This window comes from Diadema antillarum, unplaced genomic scaffold (assembly GCF_040938485.1).
Source record: "Diadema antillarum isolate AM-2024a unplaced genomic scaffold, OU_Dant_1.0 scf00000039, whole genome shotgun sequence".
Classification (NCBI taxonomy): Eukaryota; Metazoa; Echinodermata; class Echinoidea; order Diadematoida; family Diadematidae; genus Diadema; species Diadema antillarum.
Window position 1 is genome coordinate 1,086,056 of NW_027270928.1, and position 11,229 is coordinate 1,097,284.

At 36.6% G+C, this 11,229-nt stretch overlaps 1 protein-coding gene across 1 annotated transcript; it reads left to right on the forward strand.

The window, feature by feature from the left end:
- The first annotated feature begins 5,666 nt into the window (after positions 1-5,666).
- On the forward strand, positions 5,667-9,373 carry LOC139710865 (uncharacterized). Its single transcript, XM_071622791.1, has 4 exons — positions 5,667-7,090; positions 7,682-7,840; positions 8,358-8,705; positions 9,183-9,373. Exons 1-4 carry the CDS (start codon positions 7,060-7,062, stop codon positions 9,371-9,373), a joined length of 729 nt encoding a protein of 242 aa, XP_071478892.1. The 5' UTR covers positions 5,667-7,059.
- Positions 9,374-11,229: the final 1,856 nt, after the last annotated feature.

Below are 11,229 nucleotides of genomic sequence, written 5' to 3' on the forward strand. Positions count from 1 at the left end.
AGAATATTTCATACGATATACACCTACAAGTAGAAAAACTAGAAATCCCCATGCCCAATAACAGTCCTTGTTGTTTAAGTCTTTGAAAAAGGAGTAGACTGTCAAACGACAATAAATAAAATAAACATTTCATATGGTTTTTAACTGTTTTGGACATTCATTTCAAGTACAATGATTATCTGAATATTATAACTAGGTATGATCTTTTATTAGGTAAAAACTAAGCGCACCAAGCTACGGAAGCTTCAACACAAATACACACACACACACACACACACACACACACACACATAGAGCCCTCATACACATGTATCTACATACCAATATACAAGCGTATGTGTATACAATTTGTAATTATGTGTATGGGTGTCTCTGTGTCTGTCTGTCTCTGTGAGTGATGATAATATCCTTACGTCTTTCAGTCGCAATTTAATCACTTTCTCAACTTTGTTATTGCCTTGAGTATCATAAAATTGAATTTCCTGCGACTCTGAACCATTTGCTCTTATTTGCTTTTATTTTGTTTTTATCTTAAATCAGTTAGTTTAAATTCTTCACACCTAACCAGAAGCCGTAATCATTTACAAGACATATTCATTCACGTTAATTATCGATGATTACTTCAAAAGAAAACACGCTTCATTTCCGTAGTAGGCGCTGAGAGAAAGTAATAACTATGTCAGTGAAAATGAGCAGAACATATACCGCCCCGTGCTTCTTATGTGACATCGTTTGTACTGACTGACACACAAACACAATATGAATACAAGAGACTAGGTTGGTTTCACTGTGATCTTCCACATACAAGATTGTAGGTACTTTTCGTGGCCCAGATTAACTCTTTATAACGGGGCTCTGTACTGTTATTACTTCTCGGTTTTAATCAATATTTTCTAGATCTACCAAAACATAAAAATAGAGCAATTATTAAAGATCAGTGGATGAATGTTACATAATCCGCATTTCAAACAAACTACACATTGTTGTATTGTTTCTGGAAAAGAAAATGATTTCGGATTCTCTACTTCTATACGGCATGCAGAAATACATAATTGGATTATAAAAGGAAAATTGTAATTTGAATGTGATAATACTCTTGTATCAGGCTAGCCAATTATTAAATACATACATCTAAACTTGGCCAAAAAAAAATTGTTTGTATCAATCAACATTCAGTCTATACAAACGAAATTATGCCAAAGCACTTGCAAATTATGATTTAACATCAAATCTACAAATTGTATCAATGAGTATGGCGTTTTTGGCTGGTAAAAGTAAAATGGAAACGGTGCAAAGAGCAATCCAAAAAAGAAACACAATGCAGTATATATAGGGGCTATATAATTTGAACGAAGTAAAAAGAGCGGCAACGTAAAAAAAAAAGCATGTAAAAACATTGATACTTCTGGACACTTCTTTGTATGTGTGATTATTTGTTGGTTGTTGTTGTTGGTTGTTGTTGTTGGTTGTTGTATTTTGTAGGGGGGTTCGAATGTCAATTCACGAGATGAAAATACACTGTAAAAGAATACTAGAAACGATCAGACTGACTAAAGATGGAAATATGAGGTGATCTTTATTGAAGTTACCTTAGAGATACTGTATTCGACTTTACATACTCGCTTGACACATGTCTGAATCGGATGGTTGAATTACGTTATGTTATGGAGACAGATTGTGCATTGACGAGAAAAAAAAAATCGAAAATGAATTTCCAGATAATTCAAAGAAATTCGGAAGGATAACAACTTAAACAAGATTACTCGAGACATACTGTTGTAACATATTTCGTAATGTACTGTCATCGAATAAGGTCAAGTGCATCGCATTCTGAGACCTACTGCAATAGAAAATGTACGTTAATACACAAGTATTATAAATGATGTATAAAACCACAAACAGACCACATTACATTTATACATTCAGCACGAATTTCATGACACTGTAAACAGTGATTTTTACCACTTCTAAGAACACTTAATATTACAATACATCACTAAAATTATTGCACTTATTCTTTATACAATTGTTTATTTTCTAAGAGAAGCTTTTAATCGCTGAGGACCTATCACAGCCACATGGCAAACGCTATTATAGCTGATGATACAAAGCAAAATGAAAAAACACATGCAAGCATCTACCATGCTCACCATTTGTCCAAATACATAAATACATTGTAGTGGAATATACACGTACGCGCGCACACACACACACACACACACACACACAAAGATACATATATATATATATATATATATATATATATATATACATATATATATTATATATATATATATATATATACATATATATATTATATAATATATATATATATATATATATATTTATATATATACATACAGGGATCGACACTAATTTTGCATAATTGCATTATGTTCATTCTGGTCCATTCAAAAATGTTTCTACAGCAAATTTATGACAGATTTCTTTTTCGTAGTCAAGTTTGACCGTTAATGAACATAAAGAGCACTAGTACTTCTCCTATTTAATAGGTTAACTTCAGTATTTTGTGAAAAATAATGATGTTACTTGGGAAAATTTCATCTAATGAGGATGCTACATTTATGAACTTGTATCGCTGATGTTTTGATGTTCTAAATTCTTTCAATTGGAATTCTCATGAAAAAAAAATCCCTCAAGAGCTCAAATTTGGTGTCCGCATCACATAGGTATTCATGATTTTTAACATTTGGCCATAAGATTCTAAAATGACCTTTGTTGTCTAAATTTTTTGTTGAATTAATTGTTATAATGACCAATAGTTTCAAAGAACTTCATTAAATTTGAACAAAGTGATGATGAAATTTTGACCACTATGTTACATTTCGTGCCCCAACCCCATGGAAAGACCCATTAATGATTGGGCATACTGGTTCCGGCAGAAGATGTACCATAGACATCTCACATATTTTCATTGCCTGATTCCTTGCCTTCTCTACAGCTAATCCTCTCAGTTCATTACCATTGGTTTAAATGTTTATTTTTTCCCCTCTCAACAGACTGTGCATTGGTTTATTTCAATGGAAAATGAAGAGTTACAAGGATAAGGAACAATTTGCTGCTACACAAAATATAGATGCCATGGCATTTACACCAGTCCTGCATTCACTACTGTCGTGTGCCTTATCCTTGCATTCATTCACGGCTCTTTAGTAGTTAATTTGATTGTTCATCAACCGCGTGACTGTCCTATGTACTTACAAACTGAATATGTCAGTAATCAGAATCTGCTTTGTTTGCATTTGAAATTTCTGTTGAATCAGTACATGTGTGAATTAATACACTGAATTCTTACAATGTGAGAAATAGATGCACTGTAGTTTTGTTCATTCTGTACAGGATGTTGTCTGCTTAAACTTGTTTGCCCTTTCACTGACATCACACATTTCAGCAGTTTTCGGAGAGCTATTCTGGTGCTATGTCAGGATGTATATTAGCAATATGATAATGATGATAATCAGTACAAGTTTCTACCTGTGTTAAAAAAAAGATTTTGTCTTGTGTTTCGAAGCTTCACTTAATGAACATTAAGTCATGTTTAAAAATCAATGAATATCTGCTTTAAGAACAAAGTATAAACCTTTATTTACAGGTAACTCTGCCTAAGTCAGATCGATTAGGACCACTGAAATCTGTTTGACTTGGGCGAAATTCAGCCTACAAGAGGTAAAAAAACTTGTCGCTCATTCTTTTCTGAAAGATTGCTTTGAACAATGTAATTATTGGACTTGTGGAAGGTCAACTTATGCAGAGTAAACTATTTGATGTATCAAAATAACTTATTTTCACAGTTCCAATGGACTTGGATGATGACACCCAACAACTCCCTGAAGTCTCGGATGTGGAGGGTGGGTATTATACCGGGTGTCCCCAAAAAAGCGGAACGGTGGATTTTCAGTACCTTGCGTTCTAAAAGTGTTATATTTTTGACATCATTAGGAAGAGCATCTTCCGCAGAAGACAAAGATACCAAAATCATCCAATTTTGTTCAGTACTGTTTATTCTACGCCAATTTCTGAAAATGCAGTCATTTTCAAATTTCGCCGGATTTTCGCGACTTATGAGATAATAATTTGAGAGCGACACGCGATCCATACGGTGAATATTGTGTAAGCTCGGTGATCAATGTCAACAAAAGATACAGCTTTCACAATGGGCGCGGGCCAGGAAAAAACAATGTGCGTGTCTGTAGGTGCGTGTGTGCGCGCCCAATATGAAAGCTGTATCTCTTGTTGACATGGATCAACGAGCTTACACAGTTCACGGTATGGAACCCGTGTCGCACCCAAATTGTTATCTCATAAGTCAGAAAAAAATTGAAAATGACTGTATTTACAGAAATTGGCATAGAATAAAAAGTACCAAATTTAATAATTTTGGTATCATGGTCTTCTGCCGAAGATGCTCTTTCTAATGATGTCAAAAAATAAAATAACACTTTTAGAACGGAAGATACCGTACTGAAAATCCCGGTATACAGCAGTTAATCTAACTAAATAAAAACTGAACTGAACTGAACTGAACTATCCAAGGAATTATTTATACATTACTTCGTCGGCTCAATGGAAAAAGGGGTTAGCGCACCTTCGGGCTCAAATTTTCCAAGAAAATAAAAATTTGTCATTCGAAAGCAGATGGCATGAGCTACATTTTCATATCAACAGATATGTCAAATTCGATCTAATTTTGTAAAAAATCCCAAAAGAAAAAGGCGATAACGTGCCGTATGCACGTCTTTGTGGTAGCAAAAAGGGGTTAACGTGAATGCGCTCTTTCGCTTCTCTTGCCTAAAGCATGGTACGAGAAGCATAAAGGGGTTATCGTTCATGCACAACCACATAACGCTTTCTCGTAATTTCGCTTGCAATGCGTCCTGACAAGTGAAAAGGCGTTATCGTCGTTCTAACTGTACTGACGCGCGCGCGCGCGCCGCCTGAGATGAGCTAGCGCATCGGCTGCATGCTCAATATGCCATGTACATGTACAGTATGCATAATGGGTACGGTTAGTACGCAGAGTCTACCGGTATTAAAATTGACTTCAATATGATATCATTAATTGCATTGGACTGCTGAATTGAAGGACGTCAACTATCTCATACTCCGTAGATCTACCCGTGATCGACGACGAACGTCAGAGTTCAGACGAATCGGAAAAATGGTAAGGATAAACCTTAGTAGATCTAGATCGATCTAAGGGCCAAATCGTGAAATCAGCCACCACTCACCTCGCTCGTGCGCTCGCTCCGTATACAAAGTCGATGGGAGAGGGTAACGGGCAACAGCACTGACGAAATAAACGGCAGTGAATGGACTGGGGACTTATTTCACGATAATGCCGATCTAATTAAGTTAGACGACTTTATGTTAACACTATTTTAATTGCTGTTGGTTTTTTTTTTTTGTAGAATTAGCAGCATGATTCTCATAGGATTACTTACAATTTAGATTTGCTGGACCTCGATCTAGAAACTCTAGATCTAAGTTAGTAAGTAGTTAGATAGACCTAGACTATAATCTAGTCTGAGACTAAAGTTAGATCTGGTCTATAATTTTAATATTATAGAATATAGATATGTATAGATATGTATAGACCCTAGATCTAGATGTTAGTTTGGGCGCTAATGTAGTTTCGTATCCATGCTCATAATATATGTTCTCCCGAGTAGAATTTCACGAAATTTCTAGACCTAACATTTAGAGGCTCGACTCTAGATAGACCTAACACTAGTGGTTAGATCTAGATCTAAATAAGTTACACTCGCAGGAAATGTTCTCAAACATCAAGTCAGTCTTCCAAATTTTGAGCGAGATCGGATCACGGGTAGGGTCGATATCGGCTTCGAACTTAAGTCCTACATTGTCACGTCACTCGCACAGCCCCATTCATTATTTTGTGTAAAATCTAGATCTAGCGTTAGGTAATATTTCTAGATTCTAACGTTAGAGAGGCAAAATCGTGTTTCCGGCCCCATTACTTGAATCGATCATCGCGATATAAGAGACAGATTCACGGCCTAGGGTTAGGAAGATCGCGATAAGGAGGCAGACTCACGGCCTAGGTAGGGTTGGGGAAATCCTGATATACATGTAGGAGACTGATTCAAGGCCGAGGGTTAAGGAAATCGCGACATATTGATAGGTTAGGTTTAGGGTTATATAAAAGATGCACGGTGGATATCAGCCCCACCAATGTGGTAACAGCGCGCAAACGCCGTTTGGTGGGGTCGTAAACACGAGTAGATCTATGATACTGTGCTCACCAGCCCCACTGCCGTATAAATCCTGTAGGCCCTAGCTGTAGTCTGTACAATTCACATCTGTTGGTTCTGAGCGCGATCAGTAATTTGATATAGAGAGTTATGATCGATCAGCATGTAAGGTCCCATATCATATGTATTTGTAGTGATGGGGCCTATTTCACGAGTAGATTGATCTATGCCTCTACTAGAGACTAGACAAGTAGACTCGTCTATCGCTAGCTATCTCGCGATACACAAAATACCGACTGTGGCTAAGTCAGTGGCTGTGCGAGCGATGACTCGTCGCAAGAATAGCCACTACCTCAATAATATGCTAAGTCTTTAGATCTACTGTAGTTTGAGTTTGTCTAGATCTCTATCTAGACGTGGAACACCATTCTATTTTTCTAAAAAAACGTCATTTGCATTGCGTAAACCCATCCATTTGTCCATTTGCATTTAACAAAACAAAAAATGACACTGGAGTGGACCGTAAGTACGTAACAGCACAAAAATATACAATTTTTTGGACAGCCATTATGACTGAATTTCATACCGTTTTCAGTATTCACGTTGCGTACATGACATGTCCAGCTGCCCTGAAAACTACCCTCTTTACTTGACCTTTTGGACAACCCTTAGATCTATACCATTTTCAGATTTACAGTGGGCTCGTGAATTCCATATAAAATATCAAATATATGTAAATCTTCTGTATCTGTATCCTCTTAAATCATTTTAGGACACCATTTAACTGTTACTGGAAGCCTCACAGTACAATCATATAGACGTCAGCATGGAAGGGCCTCTGGAGAACAAGTCTGATGGTAAGGGTGAAAATGCCATTTAAAATTGATCCATCGTTTGTTGCCGGATATATTCAATTTCAAATGTTAGGGGAGGGGAATGTTATATGACATTTCCATGTCATGATGTATAAGAATGCTATTCGCTCCGTCTTTTAATTTGTAATAATTTTGTAATATTTATAACATTTGTGATGTACTTTAGTATGCAGCTAAGTGGCTAAATGTAATTTAAAGTTAAACGGAATATCTATGTGTTTATTCCTTGGCATGAATGCAGATTAATATCTATTAATTTTAGAGCAAATAACTGAAATGAAGTTTGGCAGAAACTATTAACCCAATTACCGTACTCTAAAAGTACTCAAATACTTGTATGTTTCACTCCTCCAGTTCACCCTGGACCTGAAACTGACTTGTTGATGTATGTTGAATGGAAAAGTAATAAATCCCGCTATTTTTACTTGCACATTCTCAAGTCTGCCTGAGCATAATTATAATAAAGGACTAGAGCTTGGTGAAACCTATCAAACTGCTTGTATTATAACTTGCTGAGAGAAAACATTCTAAATATTGCCAGTGTTTTTAGTGATTTATTGCATATTCTTTCAGAAATGAACCACACAGCCCAGCCCAGCCAACTTTTCGAAGGCCCACTTAGGGAACCTTGTACTACCGATGCCAAGAATGAATCAGTGCTTCATCGTGGTGACAAAGACGACAGCAGTGACGACGACGATGACTTGCCCCTAGCAGTATTGATTAAGCCAGGTATATACAGAAAAAACCCCAGCTACGGTAAAGTGGTAGAGAGTAACGTGTTTGTAAATTCCCTCTTAAAAAAAAAAAAAAAATCATTGACAGATATGCAATTCCATTTTTAAATTACCTAGCTTAATTCTTCAAGGTATGTTGATTACAACGAATTGCAGGATTGGAGTCGATCTCGTCAATTAAAATTTAATGTCTAAATAAACATAGCCAACTTCCGTAATGCTGATGAGTTGCCCTTTGGTAGAATTTACTAAACAGGGTGTGTAATATACATAAATTAGCACTTATGTAGAGATAAGTGAGCGTGAAATTGAAAGTTCATTTAATCTACATTATCAGGGACAAGTTCATTATACCATTATTACTGCATATTCTAAAGTCTTCCTGAGCATGATTAAAATAAAGGACTAGAGCTTGGTCAAACCTGTCGAACTGCTTGTATTATAATTTGCTGAAACAAAACATTCTAAAAATTGCCTGTGTGTTTTTAGTGATTTGTTGCATACTCTTTCAGGAAAGAACCACATAACCCAGCCCAGACAACATGGTAGTGACAAAGACGTCAGTGGTGACAGTGGTGTTCACCCTGGACCTGAAACTGACCTCTTGATGTATGTGGAATGGAAAAGAGATAAATCCCGCAATGTCGTCAAACTGAGTGAGGTGAAATGTATCGGACTTCCTCTACCAGGGAATACAATAGAAATGAAATGTGGTAAAAGGAGGAAGGACATCTGGAAGGCGACAATTATAGACACTGAGGAAATTTATGATGATGACTGCAGTGATGATGAAGCCCCAAGTACCAGCTCCTACATCGAAAAAGAAGAGGAGTCTCCTCGTGCTAATTCAACCCAACAAGGTTTGTAATGATTTGTGCGAGATTGTATTGGGGCATCCCATATCAACCAATGTATTTCTTTAAAATGATAGGATAACGAAAACAAAGGATTCAATATTAATGGAACTAATCTCAGTCACCTTCGGTGTGTTGATGTGATTGTAATAATTTGAAATACAACTAGCTGAGACTGAGATGTTGTCACAGCTTGATAAGGAGAGTAAAGTGAGTATTACAATTAATATGTTCAAAACAAAAGTCATCGGCCAGTGTTAAGTAAAAATAAGATTTGAAATGGTAGAACAAGAAATTTAATAAGAATCCAAAAAAGTTGATTGTTAAAACCAGAATTGTATAGTTCGAACAATAACATGTGTAAGGACCGAGTGCAATAATTTCCTGAACAATTAGAACACGTATGGTCTGTGTACCTTGGTTAACGTTGTGCTACTCTGCCAATATTTATTTACACACTTCTCTTCTGATATACTCTTTCAGAAATGAACCACACAGCCCAGCCCAGACAACTTTTCGAAGGCCCACTTAAGGAACTTTCTACTACCGATGCCAAGAATGAATCAGTGCTTCATCGTGGTGACAAAGACGACAGCAGTGACGACAACGATGACTTGCCCCTAGCAGTATTGATCAAGCCAGGTATATACAGAAAAAAAACCCAGCTACGGTAAAGTGGTAGAGAGTAACGTGCTTGTAATTTCCCTCTTTAAAAAAAAAAAAAAATCATTGACGGATATTCAATTCCATTTTTACAACTCTACATTATCAGGGACAAGTTCATTATACTATTTTGACTGCATATTCTGAAGTTCTTCCAGAGCATAATTATGATAAAGGACTAGAGCTTGGTCAAACCTATCGAACTGCTTGTGTTATGATTTGCTGGAAGAAAACATTCTAAAAATTGTCATTGTTTTCGAGTGATTTGTTGCATACTCTTTCAGGAAAGAACCACATAACCCAGCCCAGACAACATGGTAGTGACAAAGACGTCAGTGGTGACAGTGGTGTTCACCCTGGACCTGAAACTGACCTCTTGATGTATGTGGAATGGAAAAGAGATAAATCCCGCAATGTCGTCAAACTGAGTGAGGTGAAATGTATCGGACTTCCTCTACCAGGGAATACAATAGCAATGAAATGTGGTAAAAGGAGGAAGGACATCTGGAAGGCGACAATTATAGACACTGAGGAAATTTATGATGATGACTGCAGTGATGATGAAGCCCCAAGTACCAGCTCCTACATCGAAAAAGAAGAGGAGTCTCCTCGTGCTAATTCAACCCAACAAGGTTTGTAATGATTTGTGCGAGATTGTATTGGGGCATCCCATATCAACCAATGTATTTCTTTAAAATGATAGGATAACGAAAACAAAGGATTCAATATTAATGGAACTAATCTCAGTCACCTTCGGTGTGTTGATGTGATTGTAATAATTTGAAATACAACTAGCTGAGACTGAGATGTTGTCACAGCTTGATAAGGAGAGTAAAGTGAGTATTACAATTAATATGTTCAAAACAAAAGTCATCGGCCAGTGTTAAGTAAAGATAAGATTTGAAATGGTAGAACAAGAAATTTAATAAGAATCCAAAAAAGTTGATTGTTAAAACCAGAATTGTATAGTTCAAACAATAACATGTGTAAGGACCGAGTGCAATAATTTCCTGAACAATTAGAACACGTATGGTCTGTGTACCTTGGTTAACGTTGTGCTACTCTGCCAATATTTATTTACACACTTCTCTTCTGATATACTCTTTCAGAAATGAACCACACAGCCCAGCCCAGACAACTTTTCGAAGGCCCACTTAAGGAACTTTCTACTACCGATGCCAAGAATGAATCAGTGCTTCATCGTGGTGACAAAGACGACAGCAGTGACGACAACGATGACTTGCCCCTAGCAGTATTGATCAAGCCAGGTATATACAGAAAAAAAAAACAGCTACGGTAAAGTGGTAGAGAGTAACGTGCTTGTAATTTCCCTCTTTAAAAAAAAAAAAAAAAAAAAAAAAATCATTGACAGATATTCAATTCCATTAACATCAGGGACAAGTTCATTATACTATTTTGACTGCATATTCTGAAGTTCTTCCAGAGCATAATTATGATAAAGGACTAGAGCTTGGTCAAACCTATCGAACTGCTTGTATTATGATTTGCTGGAAGAAAACATTCTAAAAATTGCCATTGTTTTCGAGTGATTTGTTGCATACTCTTTCAGGAAAGAACCACATAACCCAGCCCAGACAACATGGTAGTGACAAAGACGACAGTGGTGACGACGACGACGACTTGCCCCTAGCAGAATTGATTAAGCCAGGTATGGAAAGGAAAATTTGAAATAAAAATTAAAACACATTGCACTTTACCAATTTGTAATTGCCTAGCTTAAATCTTCCATGGATGTTGATCACAACAAAGTGCAGGTCTGGATTTGAGTCATTCTGGTCAATGAAATATGATAAAAATGAACATAACCAACTACCGTAATGCTGACGAGCTGCCCTTGGCAGAATTG

Excerpts from the sequence above, each read along its gene's own strand:
- LOC139710865 (XM_071622791.1), top strand. The coding sequence starts at position 7,060 with ATGGAAGGGCCTCTGGAGAACAAGTCTGATG. Across the intron at positions 7,841-8,357 it reads AGCAGTATTGATTAAGCCAG|GAAAGAACCACATAACCCAG; the intron begins GTATATACAGAA and ends ATACTCTTTCAG. Across the intron at positions 8,706-9,182 it reads TGCTAATTCAACCCAACAAG|AAATGAACCACACAGCCCAG; the intron begins GTTTGTAATGAT and ends ATACTCTTTCAG.